General features: G+C 35.6%; 1 protein-coding gene and 1 non-coding gene across 5 annotated transcripts in view; both read right to left on the bottom strand.

Annotated features, from left to right (window-relative positions):
• Positions 1–4,986: 4,986 nt before the first annotated feature.
• Positions 4,987–22,272, bottom strand: part of SPAST (spastin) — a 54,800-nt gene continuing 37,514 nt past the window's right edge. For all 4 annotated transcript variants that reach the window (XM_032881843.1, XM_032881845.1, XM_032881844.1 and 1 more), the window contains 8 exons: positions 21,169–21,244; positions 20,841–20,932; positions 20,621–20,700; positions 17,762–17,804; positions 16,117–16,196; positions 14,419–14,489; positions 12,976–13,016; positions 4,987–6,379 (listed from right to left, as the gene is read on the bottom strand). In XM_032881843.1, the coding sequence (XP_032737734.1) occupies positions 6,257–6,379; positions 12,976–13,016; positions 14,419–14,489; positions 16,117–16,196; positions 17,762–17,804; positions 20,621–20,700; positions 20,841–20,932; positions 21,169–21,244 (606 nt within the window). In that variant the 3' untranslated portion in view covers positions 4,987–6,256. The remainder of the gene's footprint in view (positions 6,380–12,975; positions 13,017–14,418; positions 14,490–16,116; positions 16,197–17,761; positions 17,805–20,620; positions 20,701–20,840; positions 20,933–21,168; positions 21,245–22,272) is intronic.
• Positions 8,315–8,387, bottom strand: TRNAK-CUU. The gene has a single exon. It is a non-coding gene; the product is annotated as a tRNA-Lys (tRNA).

Raw genomic sequence — 22,272 nt, 5'->3', positions numbered from 1 at the left:
ATAAGAAAGAATGTTGAGGGGTGCCTGGGTGGCTCAGTGGGTTAAAGCCTCTGCCTTTAGCTCAGGTCATGATCCCAGGGTCCTGGGATCGAGCCCCGCATCGGGCTCTCTGCTCAGTGGGGAGCCTGCTTCCTCCTCTCTCTCTGCCTGCCTCTCTGCCTGCCTCTCTGCCTGCTTGTGATATCTGTCAAATAAATAAACAAAATCTTAAAAAAAAAAAAAAAGAAAGAATACTGAAATTACTAAAATCAGAAAAGGAAGAAGAGGACAAGTTACTGCTGGTCTTACAGATATAAGGAGGATAGGGAATATTATAAACAATTGCATACAAACAAATTAAATAACAGATGAAACAGACTCTTTTCTATAAAGACACAAACTACTGAAACTGACTCAAGTATAAATAGAATATCTGACTAAATGTTTAACAAAAGATTGAATTTATAATTTAAAAACTTGGGTGCCTAGGTGGCTCAGTGGGCTAAAGCCTCTGCCTTCAGCTCAGGTCATGATTCCAGGGTCCTGGGATTGAGTCCCGCATTGGGCTCTCTGCTTAGTGGGGAGCCTGCTTCCCTTCCTCTCTCTGCCTGCCTCTCTGCCTACTTGTGATCTCTCTCTCTGTCAAATAAATAGATAAAATCTTTTACAAAATTTTAAAAACTTTCCACAGGAACGCCAGGGTGGCTCAGTCAGTTCAGTTCAGGTCATGATCCCAGCATCCTGGGATCAAGTCCCACATTGGGCTCCTTGCTCGGCAGGGAGCTTGCTTCTCTCCCTCTGCCTCTGCCTGCCTGTGCTCTCTTTGACAAATAAATAAATAAAATATTAAAAAAAAAAAAAACTTTCCACAAAGCAAAACTCAAAGATGGCTTTACTTGTGAATTCTGCCAAACATTTAAAGAATTAGCACCAACCGTTCACAAACTCTTCCCCAAAATAGGAGGGAACACTTTCCAATTCAGTCTACAAAGAATTACCCTGATACCAAAACTAGAAAAAGACAAGAAAACTACAGACCAACATCCCATGTGAATATGGATGCAAAAACAAACAAACAAACAAACAAAAAACAAAAAAAAACTCAACAAAATAGCAAAATGAATCCACCAACATATAAAAGGAATCATACACCGTGAATGAGTGCGAATTATCACAGGAATGCAAAGTGGGCTTAACAAATGAAAATCAAACAATGCAATACAGCATATTGATAAGGGGGGAAAATCACGTGATCATCTCAACAGATGCAGAAAAAGCATTTGATAACTCAAACACCCCTATTTGTTAACAAAACAAAACAAAACCTACACTCAACAAAGTAGGAATAAAATCACAGAAATGGTTTATGTTGAATAATTAGCCCTTTTAGTTTGGAAGTATACCGTTTTGCAATTAGATCTAGATCTTTGTGTAAAATCATTAGACTTTTATTTTGAAAGTATTTTTGCCATTATTCTCCTTCCAGCTGCTTTTGCTATTCTTTATCTGTACTATAAAGTCTTGGTCTGTTTTGTTTCTATTGTATTATTTCTATTTAATGTATAAGGGAACGTTCCAAAGGAAACATGTTAAGTATAAACGTGATAAACCTTCAATTCAGGCAAGCCCTAAGGCCTAACAGTTGGAAGTTCCATTAGACTGGCAATCAATGGTTAAAAAAGTGACTGGTCAAACTTCACTTTAGTTATCCTGGGCCTCCGTGAGGACATTCCCTGTCTTGTCCGCTTACCATTTTGATTAGTCCATATTCTGAGGTCAATGATTGTTTGTTTGAATATAATGTCATGTCCCCTTTCTGACTGCGTATAGATTTTTCTTTTCACTATTCTATTTTTTGGCAATCTGATGTATCCAGACATGGTCTTTGCTGTATTTATCATGCCTGGGGTTTACTGAACTTTTTGGATCTGTAAGTTGATGTCTTTCAACAGTTTAAGGGAAACATTGGGCATTACTGCATCAACTGTTTATTTCCCCCCATTCTCTTCCTCTCCTCTCCTTCTGGGCCTCAAACCAGAGGTAAATTAGATTGGTATTTTCCCACAGGTATCAAACCTTTGCTATTTTTTCTTTCTCGCTGTGCTTGAGTTTGATAATTGTATCAGCTTGTCTTCTGGCTGTCTTTCCTCTGCTGTGTCCAGTTCACTCTGAAGCCCATCCAGTGAAATTTATTTCAGATACTATGTTTCATTTCAGGGTTTTTTTCATTACCAGACTTTCCCTTTGGTTTTTAGTATCTATTTCTCCACCAAAAATCCTAATCTGTTCATTCATCTTTTTTTCCTATCGTTTTACAAGTTTTAAAGCTGTTTTAAAATAATTTTGAAAAAAAAAATTTTGTTAATTCCAACTTGTGAATCATCTCTGCATTTCCTTCTACATGTTTTCTATTGATTATGGATATACTTCTTCATGGTATATTTAGTAATTTTTTTATTGTGTACTGGACTTTGTGGATGTGTTGTGAAAACTCTGGATTCTATTTTCTTCTAAAAAAATGTGTTTTGGGGGTGCCTGGGTGGCTCAGTCATTAAGCTCTGCCTTCGACTCAGGTCATGATCCAGGGTCCTGCGATTGAGCCCGGCATCGGGCTCCCTGCTCAGTGGGAGCCCTGCTTCTCCTTCTTCCATTCCCCTGCGTATGTTCCCTCTCTCGCTGTGTCTCTGTCAAATAAAATAAAATCTTTAAAAAAAAAATGTGTTCTCTTCTGGCTAGCTGTTAAATTACAATGGATAATCTTGATGCTGTGAAAACTTGATTTTAAGCTTTGTTACAGTGAGTTTATCCTTTTGCCCACAGTCCTAACTAAAGTATGGCCCTTACATCTAGGATGTTGTCCTTCTTCATTATGGTCCTTTTTGGGTTTCAGTGGAAAACCCATTGTATTTATTAAACCCCTTTTAGTGGAATTTGAATTTCAAACTCTGTATTCACCCAGAATACAGTTCCTCTACAGTTCATTAGATTTCAACTATTGCTTTCTGGTAGGTTCCTTTGAATATTACACTACACAGGTACAATTTTGGAGTCCACTAAGGATTTGAAAGAAATTTGTAGGCATATCCTGGGGCTTATATCTAAAACTCTTAAGATTTCCCTCCTAATTTCTAGCTGTTTTACAAGTCCCAAATGAGTCCTCAGCCCAGAAAGACTGTTCATTCTGCTTGAAGTCTGTTTCTAAGCACATTGCACAAACTGGAAATTGCCGTTGGGGTAAAAGCTAGTTAATGTGGATCTCTTCTGGTACATGATTTTGTGCAGTTTCTGCCTGTTTTTGCTTGCTCTCTAGTTTTCTAATCTCTGCTTTTATATTTTGTTCAGATTATAATTATTGGCAAGAGTTAGTACAATACAAGCTACTCCTTCACTGCTAGACTGCAACCTCTGAAACCTCAAAAAGTTTCAAATAAAAAAAATTAAAGGCAAAATAAAATTTATCATTTATTTCCAAGCAATTAGGATAAAAACCTACTTTATGCAGCTAAACTTTTTAGTTCATTTTTTTTCTGAAATAAAATACAAAAGACCAGATTAAAAGTTGAGGTAAGCATTTCAAGGAAAATATTTTGACTCAAGAGTCCAAAGCCAAACTGTAAATGGTTCATTCTACCAAAAGAATTAATTTTTGTACAAAATATAAAGAATTTTACTCTATAAATAAAGACTGCTGTTTATTTACTTAAATTGTAATTCTAGTATCTGTTTTTCCTCCACTTCTTCCTAAGCACAAAGCATAGTGAGAAATCTAATAACCTCAATGGCAGACTTAGAATAGACTTCTAATGTATATCTGGGAAAGATAGTATTGACTTCCCTTGTCTCAAAGTCCAGTATAACAACAAGTTTTAATATAGTTTACAAAACACTGCCATATTAACATGAGCACACTAACCTTTCATGTTTAGGCATTATCTTCTAAGAAATTAATGACAGGAAGCTCAATGTAGAATCTAAAAGGTCACAACCTAAGTCTAATCTTAATTCAGAAACCCTCGGCAACTTTTACCTTTACTGAAAAATAGCAGACCAATCCCTTTCACCTCCTATTGTATCATCTTATTTTCATAGTCATTCTATGAGGAGAAAAAAAAGCCCAGCTTAAACTAAAAATAAAGCAAAGTAAAAAGTAAGTCATAGAAAATAGTTCACTAGCACTAAGTTCAACTTCAGACTTTGGTCAGGGAAGTAAAATAACTTCTATACTATATGAATTGCTATTCATACAGTAATATAATTCTGACTCAGTGTTTATGACAATATTAGCTTAACTTTTAACATTTGATATCTTTGTGATCTAAAAACTATTCCAATAAAAATAGTGAGCTACATTAGTGCAGACAGGATCATGATAAATTTAAAGATTACATTTTAAAAGTTGAACGTGAAGCACACACGTTTAGTATAACCAACTATTATTCAAGCATCAACAATGTTAACCCTTTTCTAAATGAAAATACAAAGTGAAATTTTGTGAACTTTATTAAGAATGTTTTAACTTTGGATATTCCTAATTCTTGTCATCATGTATACTGCATCATCTTTCATTATCAGTATTTTATAATTGATGCTTTAATGTTTGAGATCTTAAAAAGATAACAACATATGACTGAAAATGAGCATGGTTCTGGCTTAGTTTTTTTATTTCTTCTTCCTATTTATTTCAACCCTCATTTCTGTTATCCAGGGAGTTCTAAGGTGATGATTAGAGACATTTAAATTATAGCTACAAATAGCACATTACCTTATACCATACATCTTCTATATGTAGGTAAGTCTTTAACAGGAACAAGATTAAAATTAAGAAGAATGTATGTCTTCATTATAAAATTCTTGTCTAGATGGGGCAAGTTTTTAATTTTAATGTATTCTCTCAAAACCAAAGATATTTTTCCTAAATGAAAAAAATCTTTGTTACTACTATGAAATTATTCTTTCCATCCATGACATTTTACATAAAAGCACCAAAGAAAATTTCTGTAAACAAACTTTTAACCAGTAAACTAAGGGCAAATATCCATTTGCCTTTATTACAATATTTAAAAAGCCATATGAGTCTCTACCTCCTACAATGACAGTTTTATAATAAAACTCAGGCATACTTATACAAACGAGAAACAGAATTATTGTACATTCTTGGGGAACAAGAGACAGATTAACAGACTAACTTTTTAGTTAACAAAGTGAGCACAAGAAACCTATAAAATGTATGCAATGTATAAAAATTCAGTAATTTTTAAAGGTTCATTGAGGGGATTAATAATTATTAAGAATAAAAGATGGTAGATCCATTGGCTTATAATTATCCTGTAAACAGTAAGAAAGCAATAAGCAATAAATTAGAAATGTCTTAGCTCTCAGTTCTTCCCTTCTCTCACACAGGAACCACTTTTACAGCAGTTAAACTTGGCCTTCTTAAATATTAGAATAATTCTAGCAGAAAATAAACTCCATTAGGAATAAATTAACAGTCTACAATAGATTTCTGATATATTAGAAAAAAATACTTTCAGGTCACACGAGGACTGATCTACATGTTGTAATGACAGAATGACTCAAACCTTCTAACCATCTCTCTTTCTATTTTACTAGATTTGCTTTGTTGCTATCAACAAATTCTTTTCTAAATTGGTAACAAGGTAATTGGTAAAATGAAAAGTGAAACACAATGTTTAATGCGTAGATTTATGAAAAAGAAAAACCTTCAAAATACTTTTTCCTATTACTGTTACATAGGAAAAAGTTTCATTTGGCACAATGGACTTATAAAAGAAAAGAACAAAAAGGAACTTATAGAGTGTTTGGCATTCTAATCCTCTGTAGTAAAGACAACAGCAGGAAAGGAAAATAGAAAAAATTACTATTTTAAGAAAAGACATCAGAAGACAAACAACCAAAGGCGCTTGTGTCTTCTACCATTCACTGTCTCTGGAATACTTTCATCTGCAACACAATATACAAATTATTATTTACATCATGATTATATTGGTAAAGAAGACCAGAATCAGCTTTTGTTGTGCTCTTACAGCACCCATCGGGATAACCATGAACAGGCCTTCAACAAAATACTCCATTTGCACTGTATATTTTATTTAAATTTTGTTTTATGGTGCATCTGCTGGGGTGCACAAGTAATTGTAAGACTCTGAAAAGTCCTGTAAACTTAGGCTCAATTTCTGTAGCTGATAACTATTCAATTAACATGGCATGTTTCTCTCTTCAAAAGCAAAGTGTTCTGCAGGCTTACAAAGGTCTTTCCTTAAACAGTGGTATCGCCAAAGTCCTTGTTCCAACGTATGTATGCTTCTAAGGTTTGAGGGCTCACGCTGCGTTTTATCTTTTTCAAGGATTCAGTGAAGTCAGATAATCGAATATTTCTCATCTAGATTTTAAAAAAACACATGACAGTACAAATGATGAAAATATATTCAGTAGTTAACCCAAAGATGGATTAAAGTAGTGATGCTGCATATTATTGTTATATATATACATGTATTCTTAGAAAATTGTGCCAATCATCTTATTTTACATATTATTATTTGTTAGGCAAGTTTGCTATATAAGAAATCTTATATGCTATATTAATATACTTTTATTATATGTGTTTATTTCTTAGGTATTAAAAATTTAAGTCTCAATATTTTCCCATTATAAACACAGAAAACACTCCTTATAGAAAATTTGACAAATACAGACAAGCAGAAAAAAGAATCGCAATTACATCATTCAGAATTCTCAAGTCTCACCACAAGCACACTAGCTAAATTCATGCTGGGTTTATTAGAAAGGAAGATGGTTTACAAGAAGCACATGAGACTTTTAAGGAAATAATGCTTTTCACAACATATAGGATGCTTGTATCTGAAATTTTCTAATACTAATATTACTTGTAATACACTTTGTATTAATTTGGCCTCATTTTCTGACTTTTTTTTTTTTAAAGATTTTATTTATTCATTTGACAGAGATCACAAGTAGGCAGAGAAGCAGGCAGAGAGAGAGGAGGAAGCAGGCTCCCCGCTGAGCAGAGAGCCCGATGCGGGGCTCGATCCCAGGACCCTGGGATCATGACCTGAGCAGAAGGCAGAGGCTTTAACCCACTGAGCCACCCAGGCACCCCTATTTTCTGATCTTTTAAAAAGATTTTATATGAGAGACACAGAGAGAGAGAGCGAGCGAGTGTGCACAAGCCAGGAGAAAGGGAGAGGGAAAGGGAGAAGCAGACTTCCTGCTTAGCAGGGAGCCCCACGTGGGGCTCAATCCCAGGACCATGAGACCATGACCTGAGCCAAAGGCAGACACTTAACCAACTGAGCCACCCAGGTGCTCCTCATTTTCTGACCTTTTTAATTGGCTATGAGAATGTAGAATAAAACAATGCTGAATCAACATGTATCTATAATTACCTGAATACCTTGAAAACTCAAAAGGAGCTTGGCACAAAATTAAACAGTTTTAAAAACTGTCACCAATATATACATGTGCATTTTGCCCCAAAATAAGTTAAAGGACAATTTGAGATAAAACATCAACTGATATTCATATATATTCTTTTTATTACTCTTATAAAACCGAATCTAATTATTTCACACCCTCTGATATCTAGATGAGCACAGATTGAGAAAATCACCCACACTTGTAAACTGTAGACTAATCTTAGTCAAAAAGGAAAAGGACATATTGTTGCCACATAATCATATGAGCCCTACTCGTTTTTTTAACTAAAACACACACTGGCTCTTCCTAAAGCCCAAAGAGTAGAAGGATGATGAATGTAATCCACTACCTAGGATACTCTTTTTTTTTTTTTTTAAAGATTTTATTTATTTATTTGACAGACAGAGATTCCAAGTAGGCAGAGAGGCAGGCAGAGAGAGAGGAGGAAGCAGGCTCCCTGCTGAGCAGAGAGCCTGATATAGGGGAATGCGGGGCTCAATCCCAAGACCCCGGGACCATGACCTGAGCCGAAGGCAGAGGCTTTAACCCATTGAGCCACCCAGGCGCCCCTACCTATGATATTCTTGAATAAAATGTATTTGTTGCAGAAATTAAAGTCTTAAAAGCTTTTGATGAAATTTCAATTGAACTGTATAGAAAGGTGCACATAAATATATATGAAATTTATATATGATATTTTGAAGTTAGTAACAGATGAATATATGCAACAGGAAAAGCAACTAGTAGCTAATTTGAGAAAGAGAAAAATAAATGGCAAAGGTATCTTATCAAAACAAACTAATGAAATAACAAAGTCAAAGTTAAGGTGGATACAAACTATGCTTTATTTTTTATTTTATTTATTTTTAAGTAGGCTCTGTGCCCAACATGGGGTTTGAACTCATGACCCTGAGATTAAGAGTCACATGCTCTACTGATTGAGCCAGTCAGGCACCCCAAACTTTGTGCTTTAAAAACATAGTACATCGTACCCTGAATTTATAGCCAACAATTTTTATCACTACCTTTTAAAAACATAGAATTCCAATATAATTGTTTCTATTCTCATAAAATATTCTTTATATTCTATAAAAGTCAAATTCTGCTTATCTCACCTAAATGTGTGTATATATACCAGTGCCTGATAATACCCTTAGTCATTACAGTTGTACTGAATAATGACTAAAAAAAATTCTAGTATAAGATTTGAGAAACCAAACTACTTGTATTTTCCTCTCTCATAAATGTGACTGATAAAATAATTTATTTAATCTCCATAATAAAATGTCATTATTATTATTTATGTATTTTAAAGTTATTCTATGGACACTTACATAGCATCCACTATTGCCAGATTGGTTTAAGCATTTTATAAATATTAACTCGTAAGTCCAAGACTAACAGCTAAAAGTACTACCAAATTATTAATACTTAAACTATTAGATTAGAGCGCCTGGATGGCTCAGATGGTTAAGCGTCTGCCTTTGTCTCAGGTCATGATCCCGGCGTCCTGGGATGAGCCCCACACTGGGCTCCCTGCTCCGTGGGGAGCCTGCCTCTCCTGCCTCTGCCTCTCTGTCTCTCATGAATAAATAAAATCTTTAGAAAAACCCATCAGATTAAAAATAAACTGGATAAAAGTATACAGTAGAACCAAAACTTGTAACAATGTAACCTAATACATAATTAGTACAATGGTCACAAACGATACCAGTAATGTCATTTCTTGTAATTCATTCAACAGTTTTACTAAGTTTTTAGTGTTCCTCTCTAACGTTTAGTCTAAAATAAGGTTCTTCCTTATATATTTTAAAAAAAAGGTGGATAAAATTATATTTTGGTGTGGGATTAAAATTCAAGTAGATGTTATGCTGAAATATTGAAATAAATGTACTCTATCAGAGTAAATTAATAATTTTTTAAAGATTTATTTATATATTTATTTTTATTTTTTTTAAGATTTTATTTATTTGACAGAGATCACAAGTAGGCAGAGAGGCAGGCAGAGAGAGGTGAGGGGAAGCAGGCTCTCCGCTGAGTAGAGAGCCCAATATGGGGCTTGATCCCAGGACCCTGAGATCATGACCCAAGCCAAAGGCAGAGGCTTAACCCACTGAGCCACCCAGGCACCCTGAATTAATAATATTTTTAAAATATGTGTATTTTTCAGGCTCTTGTCATTGGAGTAGGCTAATTTAACACCAGTACTAATAAAAAACAATGCAGTATAAATTTCTAATCCTAGAGTCTTAACGTTATTCTCCATTAAAATGAATGAGCATTCTTGGGGTGTCCTGCTGGCTCAGGTGGTATGGCATGTAACTCTTAAACTGAGGGTTATGAGTTCAAGCCCCATGTTAGGCATAGAGAATTAAAAATCTTAAAAATAAAATCTTAAAAAAAAAAAAAAATGAAGCAGGGTTCCTGTAGAGTTCCTGATTCCAGGTGTTGAGATTAAATGCCTAGCTCCCAGAATGCAAGAATGCCTCTCAAAGTTTGAAAGTAATGTTAAAAGGGCACACCTTAATGTGAAAAGCAGATTTCACTGGCCAAATGTAACCCTTTAAACATTAAAAAAAAAAATTATAATTGATTTACAGATATGTTGGGCATCTTCTGACAAGTAATGATTCCCACCTCTTGTTATATATGCCCTTCTGTAATTCCTTCCCCTTGAATGTGGACTGGACATTAAGAACAGACTACTGCAAAAGTGACGGGAGGTCACTTTCAGGATTATAAAGACTTTGACTTCCATCCTGCTGATGCTTTCTCTTCTTCCTGGCTTGCTTGCTTTGATGAAGAAAGTACTATGTTGGAGAGGCCTATGTGGAAAAAGAACTGAAGGAGGCCTTCAGCCAATGACTAAGAAAACAGGCTCTCACCTCAACAACCCACAAAGAAGTGAATCTGGCAAAGAACTACGTGAGTGAGTGTGGAAGCAGATATGCTGCAGTTGAGTCTTGTAATGACTACAGCCCCAACCAACATCTTGATTACAGCTCTGTAAGAGACCTTGGGCCAACACCTTGATTGCAGCCCTCTGACAGAGCTCAAAGCAGAGGACTCAGCTAAGCTATGCCCATATTCCCAACCCCATGAAAATGTGAGATAATAAATGTGGTCATCTTAAGCTAAGTTTTTGGGCAACTTGTTATATGGCTATTCATACCTATAGCAACAGAACTATCTTGTTTTAAAGTCATGAGTTACTAAAAAAAAAAAAAAAAACCTCAAAGTTTCTTTCATCTCCAAATAAAACAGGAACTATATTTTGGCTGATATTGTTCGGTGAAGAAAAATGTTGCTGGGGCGCCTGGGTTGGCTCATTCAGTTAAGCATCTGCCTCCATTTCAGCTCAGGTCATGATCTCATGGGTCATGAGATCAAGTCCCACGTTAGGCTCCCTGCTCAGCAGGGAGTCTGCTTGAAGATTCTATCCCTCCACTCCTCCCCCAACTTGCTTGCTCTCCTTCTTTATAATAAATAAATGTCTTTAAAAAATAAAAGAAAAATGTTGCTCAAATTTGATTGTGTAGATATTCTCAGGATGGGCAAAATATACACAAAGGTTAACAGAGCCACTATCAGTAGAAAACTGGTCTCTTATCTCATGCAATAATGGACAGCCTTGTAAGAGTTCCTATTCCCTAAGCAGCCACCTACTTATTGTAAGTAATAAGGCTGCCAGTTATTACAAGGTAGTAATCAAAGTGTATCAAAGCATTCCATTTATAGGTGCAAGTGGACTTCCCAATGGACTTCCACAAGAAATGCTATGGCCTTGGAGCTTGAGACAGACAGAATACTTGCAGATGAAGAGGTGAGTGGATTTTGGCTGTTAAGACATTTGAGAATTTAGAGATTGCTTCTTACTCAAACTTATTTGCCAGTTGGTGGTTTTAGCTCATTACTGCCTTAATTAGTCCCTTTATTCCACATGGTCTTTCTAAGGGACAAATACAGAGCCCTAAATTGTCACATAGTTGGCCTCTCCTCAGTCTGAATCTAGGGGGCCAGAGTATAGGAGGGATCAAGATTACCTATCCTGGGTCCAAGGCAGGGGAACAGTGTGCGGAGAAGAAATAATTCATGCATGATGCTTACTTTTTGGGTAGAAAGATACTATCAGGATTATGCTTTAAGAACATTAAAAAATGTATTTATGGGCTATTATTAATAAATTATACTTAAACTATTTTTAAAAACCCACAAGAGGGGCGCCTGGGTGGCTCAGGGGGTTAAAGCCTCTGCCTTCGGCTCAGGTCATGATCTCAGCGTCCAGGGATCAAGCCCCACATCGGGCTCTCTGCTCAGCAGGGAGCCTGCTTCCTCCTCTCTCTCTGCCTTCCTCTGTGCCTGCTTGTGATCTCTGTCTGTCAAATAAACAAAATCTTTAAAATAAATAAATAAATAAATAAAACCCCACAAGACACTGGGAACACAAACTGTACCGTACTTACATGTAAAGAAATAATTTTTAAAATGTGGAATTAAAATTATAAGTCAGATAAAAGGGACTTGAAACTTACATTTTAAATGTGCATTTTTAAGGAAATAGCAGCAAAATGCCAGAGAGAAAGCATGTGCAATTCTCCATTCCTAGCCTTCATTCATATCAAACACACTCTAGGTAAAATAGACTTTTAAAATGGAATGGTAGGGGTGCCTGGGTGGCTCAGTCATAAGCAACGGCCTTCAGCTCAGGTCATGACCTCACGGTCCTGGGATTGAGCCCCACATTGGGTTCCCTGCTCAGCAGGAAGCTTGCTTCTCCCTCTCCTACTCCCCCTGCTTGTGTTCCCTCTCTCACTGTGTCTCTGTCAAGTAAATAAAATCTTAAAAGTAAAAAAAAAAAAATTAAAAAAAAAAAGGAATGATGGTTGCAGTAAGTGTGAGGGTATTCTTAGTAATGCAGCTGATTAACTACCACACACAAAATACCGCAAAACAACTAAGTTTACTTAGAAGCTTGAAGAAAAAAGACTGTCAAAATGTACTCAAATACATTCATTCTCTATGTTAAGAGTTCACTGTGTCCTCAATAGCTGTTGAAACTTGGGCAGTAAAAAATATCTCTGACTTATAAATTATAAATATAATACTAATTTTAAATGTTTGCTTACATAGTTATTACAATAATTCTGCATGTCCAACTTTATATTTTGCAGGCAATCTTTTTTGAAAGAAATGCGCTAGCATTTTCCCAAGAGGGCCTACGATATTAAAATGTAATGAATTACATTACAATGGTATTGCTTTTATAAGGACAAAAACAAATGCTGAAAATCTTACAAAATAGAATATTAAGGGATTAACTTGTTACAAAGAACAAAATTCTTAAGTTTTCTATAATTTTTTTCTGTTTAATATTACCAAAAAACACCATTAAGAGATTGTAATTTGATACACCCCTATATTTTGAAATAAAGCAAAGTTAACTTTTTCTAGCTTCTAATTAACTATGAAAATCCAGATAAAAGATAGGTCTTACAATATAGAGAACCCGAGCAAAGAAAAGATAACTAGAAAGTAATATACCTCACTGGCAGACATATTCTTTACTTGTTCGGGTTTCAGTTCTGTAAAATAGAAGACAGCCATTAAAAAAAAAAATTTCTAAGTTTAAATTGCTGAAGAGCAAAAACGGGTACAATGATCTAAAAGTACATGTTCAATATAAGTTATTTCTATTAAAAGGAAAATACACATTAATATTAAGAGTACAAAAATACATTATGTTTATTAAAAAATAAATTAATTTAAAAATATTAAGAGCACAATTTATAAATGCTTAGGATAAGTCTTTAGGAGTAAGTGGGAGGCATTCATTTTCTCTGCATATTGCCTAAGAACAGTAAATTTCACAACTTTGAAGTTAAAAGAATGTAGTTTTTTTCTTCACAAAGGCTTTATATTTTTTAAACCCAATAACTTTTATCTGCTTCAGAATAATAGCTAAAATTTTCTGAAAAAATACAAATGGTTTATGTATTATGTATTGGTTGAGTCCACTCTCGTGATATGTACCAGGCAGCAAGAGTTTGACTAGAATGCTTTTTGCCCAGAATTTCAAAATTTATTGTCAAGGTTGCACTTATTATTCTGCAAAACAGCAATTCTGAGTCAATATACTGTTTCACTGCAGATGTGTTCGAGAAGTTGTCCATTCCATGTTCTATTTTATCGTCATAGGCAGCAATCTGAGTGCATACCTGAGAGCATCACCCACCCACTGCCCATGCTGGCTGTGGAAAAGCAGCTGAGAATATCTAGTCTAAAGTGGTATCATAGTGGTATTTCAGAAACGGCAAATAACCTTGCATCAAAACAAAGCAATTTCTCAAAAGATAACATATAACAATACAAATTAAAGCTTCTCTTAGACACTTTAATTTCAAGTGATATCAGGATATTGACGTGAAAAGAGCCAAAAACAGATAAGAACATTTCCCTTTTTCTTTTTTGCTTGCTTAAAAATGTTTTCTTTTCCTTCATGTTTTCTGCTGGTTGCCTACCACCAAGAAGTGAAACACAGGGTAGATGGTGATTTATCGTGAACATCCTTTAATGTACAGAATTGTCTACTCATTATGTTGTACATCTGAAATGAATATAACTTTGTATGTTAACTGTACTTTAATAATGAAATTTTTTAATTAAAAAAAACAAACCCTGAAATCTGTTGTTCGAAACAGGGGTCACGGTCTACACACCCATTGACTGTCTTTATATGGTCTGTGAGCTAAGAATGGTTTCACATTTTTGTTTTTGTGAAAACAAACAGAAACCAAAAGAACATGCAATGGAGAACATATGTGGCCCCATGAGAAGTCTAGAAACCACTTTGTATCAAGTTTTCTAGCAGCTTAAATGATTTCTTACTAAAGCTAAAACAGAAACAAAACCTCTCAATAGGGACTTCTTAAACTTCTAAAGTAGTCTAACGAATAGGTCTAAATGTTTCAAGGTCTATACACATACCTCGGATAGGACCCAGTGCTGCATCTTTTGCCAAAGCTGTTAGATCACTTCCTGAATATCCATCAGTCATTCTAAGAATGGGAAGGAAAAAAGAGCAAATTATTTTTATCTTTGCAGATTTAAAATTTCCATGTAAAAAGAAGGTAACATCTAGTTTGCCTGTTATCAAGCAGAAAGCTATGCAATTTGAAGTGTAGGACAAACGGTGAAGGAAGGATCTGGGGTAGAAGATATTGGCAAAAAGAGGCACATCTGAATGGGATGCCCACAGTAGAGAGTCCTGGGCAGCCAGGAGATTATCAAAAGGAACTAAAAACTAGGGGCAAAGGGCAGAAAAATAAGAGAGGAAAAGAAAGCATTTACTTAATCATGTACTATGTTATGTAACTACAGAGATCAAGTATTAGTTGAATTCTTCATTGGAAAGACAAAGAAGAACCTCAATGTTTCTGAGTATTGAATTCATTCTTTTTTCATAGGTATCTGGGAACTCAAAAGAGTTTTTACTAAAATTACTAGTTATTCACATACTTTTTGATTATTTATATTACCTTATAAGATTTCTAATCACTAGGGGCGCCTGGGTGCCTCAGTGGGTTAAAGCCTCTGCCTTTGGCTCAGGTCATGATCCCAGGATCCTGGGATCCAGCCTCACATTGGGCTCTCTGCTCAGCGGGGAGCCTGCTTCCCACCCCCACCCCACCCCCCGTCTGTCTCTCTGCCTACTTGTGATTTCCCTCTCTCTCTCTGTCAAATAAATAAATTATAAAAATAAAATCTTTAAAAAAAAAAAAGATTTCTAATGACTAAAATTCAACAAGAACACCTTCTATATTTAGTTTCTACCTAAGTATACCACTCATAAAAAAAGCTAAAGATGCAAAAGTTAAAAAAAATTATGTGTAACATGAGGAGAAGTTTATATGAAAATACTTGTGTTGGTGTGGGCAGAGATATAAGAAATTTTAAATTTTTACAAAATTATTATTTTTTTAAAGATTTTATTTATTTATTTGACAGAGAGAGAGAGAGAGATCACAAGTAGGCAGAGAGAAAGGCAGAGAGAGAGGGGGAAGCAGGCCCCCTGCTGAGCAGAGAGCCGATATGGGGCTCAATCCCAGGACCCTGAGACCATGACCTGAGCCGAAGGCAGACACTCAACCCACTGAGCCACCCAGGTGCCCCAAATTTTTATAAAATTATTTTAATACCACTTATAATAAGTGGTTTTTTTTAAGATATTATTTATTTATTTGTCAGAGAGAGAGAGTGTGCACAAGCAGGGAAAGCAGAAGGCAGAGGGAGAAGCAGGCTTCATGCTGAGCAAGGTGCCCAATGCAGGACTGGATCCCAAAACCCTGGCATCATGACCTGTACCGAAGGCAGACTGAAGGTTTAACAGACTGAGCTACCCAGGTGTCCCTTTAAGTTTTAATAAATTTATATAAAGAATATAGTATCATCATCAGATATGTAGGTCAGGTCTCATAGAGTTATCTAGAAATTTAAATTTAAATATATATGTAAGAATAAGAGATAAGAAAAAAGATGAAATAAAGGATGAGATGAAGTTCTCTGAAGGATAAAATACTCATTTCATACCTGAGTTTTCCTTAAACAAAAAAGAATTCCTAAAAAAAAAAAAAAGGAAGAAGAAGAGAAAAAAGCTTTAAGAATAGACCAAATCAAATTACTCACCTAGCAAGTTGTGCTAGTTCTTTTTGGGTCAATGGGCTTCCTTGTTTACATAATAGATTTTTAAGTAAAAGTAGTCGTGTCTGAAAAAAAAATATTAAAGAATTATCAGTCCCAAGAATTAATGAAATATCCAAAAATTAGGTTCAAATCCTGACCCTCACTTATGAACTGAATGATCACAAACAAATCACTCTTAGAACCTCACTCATGTCTATTAAGTGGAGTTAAAACTACCATTTTTGGGGTGCCTCAGTGGCTCAGTCAGTTAAGGATCTGACTTCGGCTCAGGTCATGATCTTAGGGCCTGGGATCCCGCCCTGCATCAGGCTCTCTGCTTAGTGGGGAGTCTGCTTCTATCTCTCCCTGTGCCCCGCCCCCCACTCGTGCTTTCTCTCTCTCAAATAAATAAAATCTTTAAAAAAAAATAAACTACCATTTTTTGAGAGTTCTTGAGAGACTTAAAGATAATCCAAATAAAACACTAAAGAAGTAGCTGCTACTATTATCAAGGATGTTAAGGGTCTGAGCTAGAGAACCACAATTTTTAATTTAATACTTTTATTGTTTCTAAAGAGTCATTTATTTTAAAGAGAGAGAGCGTGCAGGAGTGCAGTGGGGAGGGGCTGAGGGAGAAGGAGAGACAGAGGGAATCTTAAGCAGACTCTGTGGCTGAGTGGGGTTTGATCTCACAATTGAAGTGGAAACCAAGAGTCGGATCCCTAACTCACTGAGCCACACAGGTGCCTCAACAATCACAGTTTTTTTGTTTGTTTGTTTTTTGTTTTTAATTTGACAGATCACAAGTAGGCAGAGAGGCAGGCAGAGAGAGACAGGAGGAGGCAGGCTCCCTGCTGAGCAGAGAGCCTGATGCGGGACTCGATCTCAGGACCCTGAGATCATGACCTGAGCTGAAGGCAGAGGCTTTAACCACTGAGCCACCCAGGCGCCCAACAATCACAGTTTTTAAAAAACACTTATATAGAGGTATGAATTCATAGGACATTAATCTCCCCATTTTAAATATATAATTCAATTCAATCAATTTAATAAATAAACAGTTGTGTAACCACCACCATAATCTACTTTTAGAACATTTCTGTCACTCCAAATCAATTCACTTATGCCTGTTTGCAGTTAATCCCCACTTCCACCCCTAGCCTTTGCAAACCATGATTTCCTTTGGTTTCTAGAAATATTCCTTTTCTGGACATTTCATACAAATGGAATTATATGATAGGTTATCTTTTACACGTGGTGTCTTTCACTTAGTATCTTTTTGGGGTTTTTCTGTATTATAGCATGTATAAATATCTCAATCCTTTTATTGCTAAACACTATTCCATTAAATGCATATGCCAAATTTGTTTATCCATTCTCTGGTTGATGAACATCTTAGATTCCTTACAGTTCTTGGCTATTATTTATAAATATAAAACTTCTTATACACATCTTTGTGCAGACATATGTTTTCATCTGTTGTGAGCAGATTCTTAGAAAAGGAATTATTGGGTCTTAAGTTTACATTTGTCTTTTTAAGAAATTGCCAAACTGTTTTTCAATGTGGCTATATTAATGATTGGAATTCAGTATTGTCAAGATGGTAGGTCTTGTTTCTGTTTAAAAAAAAAAAAATGCAGATACATACCTCCTCATTCGGCAAAGACACATATACCCGTTTGATGAAACGCCTAAAAAAAGGATTCATACAATTTCAGAAATACGGTTTTGAAAGTAAAAGTAACTCAGTTCAAGTAGCAGATGACAAGAAAAAAGCTTCAAGTATAACATCTGAATGCATTTTAGTAGTCATCAGTACGAAGTTATTTTTAGTTATTTGTTTTTTAAAGATTTTAATTTCTACACCCAACATGGGGCTTGAACTTACAACCCCAAGATGAGGAATCTCATGCTCTACTGACTGAGCCAGCCAGGCACCCCTTGAGTTACTCTTTTAAAACTCTGCAGATAATGTTTTAAAAAATCTTAATTCAATATTGTCAGAATTAAAGTAACCATTTATGTATGTGTATCTTTTTTGTTTGTTTTTTTTAAAGAAAGAGAGAGAGTGTGAGTGAGCACAAGTAGGGGGCCAGGCAGAGGGAGAGAGGGAGAAAGAGAGAATCCCTAGCAGGCCCCACACTGAGCCTGATATGGGGCTCAATCTCATGACCCTGAGACCATGACCTGAGCTGAAATCAAGAGATTGACTCTCGGGGCACCTGGGTGGCTCAGTGGGTTAAAGCCTCTGCCTTCAGCTCAGGTCATGATCCCAGGGTCCTGGGATCGAGCCCCACATCAGGCTCTCTGCTCAGCAGGGAGCCTGCTTCCCTTCCTCTCTCTCTCTACCTGCCTCTCTGCCTACTTGTGATCTCTGTCTGTCAAATAAATAAAATCTTAAAAAAAAAAAAAAAGTGATTGACTCTCAACTGACTGAGCCACCCAGGCACCCCTGTATGTGTATGCTTTCAATAGCAATAATGTTTTAAAACAAACAAAATATCTGTTATAAGCAGAATAAAGAAATCTCTGCTACCTTCTTGAAACTAAAACCAAGGACCACAGGAACAGAAATGTAAATTTTACCATCAACAAACTTAGGTAACATATACACAACTAAAGTGTATGAAGAAGGGGTTGCCTAGGGCAATGAAAATCATACTGAGGAAGGAGGATACACAGAGGATCTGTTGCTGCGGATTCCAGATATGGCTATCAGAGCACAGAGTATTCCAAAGGAAATAGAGTATACTCTGAAGAGTAATAAAGCCAACTTCCCATATTTAAATAAGCATGTGAAGAATGGCTCTGCAAATCATGTGATACCTAGTAAGGAGCAGGGGTATGGCAACAAAGGTGACGCCAAAAAAGAAATTCGAAGACACATCATCTTTGTAAGAAGACATCAGTATGGGAAGATCACAAGCTGTCTTGTGCTGACAAATCTTTATCAGGTAGCGTTTGACTGTGACTTAGGGAGACTACCTGTTAGTCCAGACTATTCATACGACAACTCAAGATACTTGCTCAGTATCTTATTTTTCTAGCTCTTTTCCCTATAGTATTACTCCAAAACTAGGCTTTCCAAGAAAATTCCCCTTTATTCAAATAAAAATAGTAAGCAAAACCGGCAAAAGCACACAGCTAATCTCTTTTTAAAGTGCCAAAGAAGAGGGGGAAAAATGACACATAGACAATATACACAAGAACAAATTAAATTTGTGATCAAATATCTTTTCATGAAATAAAATAATCCAATAAAAAAAATCTAATAAAATAAGAATTCAGTGAGATGTAAGGGCTCAAGGCAATGACTTACAAAAGCTCAAGGAAATAAGACAAAAGAAGATGAAAAAATGGGATTGCAGAGATCAGGAAAGCAATGAAAATGAAGAAGACAACCACTACAGACACAGAGGTTACAAAAGTAGTAGCACAAACAAGATTAGACACAAACCCAGTGAGCAATAAGGACAACAAACAAGAAAACAAACAAAACAAAACAAAAAAAGACCTAAGAGTTAAAAAGGATTAGAAAGGAAATTAAAGATATGGAAGACAAAAAGATGCAGCATAATACAAAAACTGTGTGTGAAAGAAAAAAACAAGAAGAATGAATTAGGAAAAAATAATTAAAGACAGTATTCAAAATAACTTTCCCAAAGCAACAGCAATTTAAACAAACACCAAATCCCAGAAAAAATAAAGACAGTCAACATATTTTTCAAATAACTAGATTTCAATGGTTAGAAATTATATCCAGTAAAAAGAAAGAAATAAAGTCAATCCATAAATGTGAATAAAAGCAGTCTGGCTTCGGGCGCCTGGGCATCTCCCTTTGGCTCAGGTCAAATCCCAGGGTCCCGGGATCAAGCCCCGCATCAGGCTCCCTGCTTGGCAGGAAGCCTGCTTCTCCCTCTCACTCTCCCCCCTGCTTGTGTTCCCTCTCTCGCTGTGTCGCCCTGTCAAATAAATAAAATCTTTAAAAAAAAAAAAAAAAAAAAAAAAAGGCAGGCTGGCTTCAGACTTTTACTCTGCAACATTTAATCCTAGAAACAATGGGGCAATGTAATCAATTCCTCAGGAACAGAAAGGGAGGCCCAAGAATTTTACACTGACTCAAACTGTCCTCTCAGTAGGAAGGGAATAAATTTGTTCAATCACACAAGAACACAGAACAGTTCCCAAGAATCCTGCTTTTATCAGCTTCTCATGAAGCCCAGTAAAAGGGAATAAGAATCAATTCTAGAGTTTTAAGATAATTTAATCCTAATCAGAAGAATTAAGGATGGCTGCCTGAAACCAGAGTGTGAACTAGTTTTCGTGGGATCATGGTAGTTCTGTCTTCAAAACCTTTAGTAGTCAGTAAAAGCCAAAGGATGGATACTAGAAGGAAAATAATGAATTTCGTCTTCAAATTAGGAGTAAAAGAAATAAGAGATATGTTAGAGGAACACAGAAATAAATACACCTGTAACTGATGTATGCTTCTACATCATCTCCCTACCTGAGAACAGCCTCATCCAGCTCTTGTGGCCTGTTAGTTGCACCCATTACAAGCACTCTGTCATCTCCAGCAGATTGTACCTATAAGCCAAAAAAATTTTTCAGTACTTTTAGATAGAGTAATAACAAAAACATGATAAAGGTATCTGTATTTCTAATTTGGGTCATTTAACTGTACACTAAAATACTACCACCTTAAAAATACCATAATCAGTACTTACACCATCAAATTCTATTAGAAATTCAGTTTTTAGACGTCTACTAGCATCATGTTCTCCTTCTCTTCTTTCACACAAAAGGCTATCAACTTCATCTAATGGAAATACAAGGATAAGACTTTAATTAAAAGCCAAGCTATATGAGTCATATGAAATTAATCTTGTTTACTACTTAAGTTATTAATATCCTGGGTCCTACTCAATTCATTAGTGTTTAACTTTGCACTTCTTTAAAACTTTTTCCTTCTGAATAATCTTTCCTATCATCTCTCTCAAATTTGGAAAGGGGAATTTCCTAAATACCCAACTTAGTTATAAAACATGTTCTTACCTATAAAAATTATGGAAGGCTGAAGTTCTCGAGCCACAGCAAAAAGAGCTCTCACCAATTTTTCTCCTTCTCCCACCTGAAACAAGGCATTATACACTGTAATACATATAAAATGCAACATTATTCGAGATGCTTAAATTTCATGATTGAAAATCTAGAATGTAGGAATTTAATTTCCTTTCTTTGCAATTATCAAAGATTTGGTTTAAGGAATTGGTGGGGAGCGGGGATGCTGAATTGCCTTTTATAATAAAAAAATAGACTATTATTTAATACAGTCTGGTAAGTACTTTACTGTTATGATTATTATTATTATTATTATTTTTGGTGCTGAAACCTGGATCTGGTCTGGTAAGTACTTTAAAAAATGAAATACGTTTCTGTTCTACTTGACCCTGCATTCATAAGACTTGAGAATGAAATAGCTATTATGAGTATAACTAGTGAGAAGACAGTCTATTAGGGTAGAGAAAGAGATACTGTACAGATTTCTTAAGCCCTCAGTTGTAGGGTATATTTATAGAACCACATAAGCTGGAAAGTGCTCTCCTAAAGTAAACTTACTTAAATTCATCCTCACCATATCATTGTTGATAAGCATACAAATATTTCTAGGTAGCCCAAGAGGTCTAAGAACACCCCTTGAAATATCCAGGGGCTGAGACATTACTAAAACCATTCTATACACTAAAAGCATCTAATGAAAGCGTCATGAGGTTTGGAGTAATCTACTGGAAAAACTCCTCTACCCTATAGATGGCACCTATTTTTTAACTGAAAATTTCTTTAAAGAGAAAAAAAAGAATGGCCTCAGATTTAGAATTATCAAAACAAATATTCACAGAGCTAGAAGGAACTGTAGGAGATTGCCTTGTGCAACATCAACACTTCACAAATGAAGTGAGACCGAAAAGTGGTATCTTCTTAAGGCCAGCTCAGTACCCAAAAGTTAGGGTGGAATTCCTCTCCCCTAACTTCCAAGACAGTGTTTTCCAGTGTGTAATGTTGGGTGTACTATTTTAATAACAATTTTACTTATAAAGCTTCAAACAGAAAGTAAAATTTAACCAAGAAAAGAGTTATCATTTTATAGTTACTTTTAAT

Source organism: Lontra canadensis, unplaced genomic scaffold (assembly GCF_010015895.1).
Source record: "Lontra canadensis isolate GAN:19392208 unplaced genomic scaffold, GSC_riverotter_1.0 scaffold78, whole genome shotgun sequence".
NCBI classification, from domain to species: domain Eukaryota; kingdom Metazoa; phylum Chordata; class Mammalia; order Carnivora; family Mustelidae; genus Lontra; species Lontra canadensis.
This window is presented reverse-complemented; position numbering and strand designations above follow the sequence as displayed.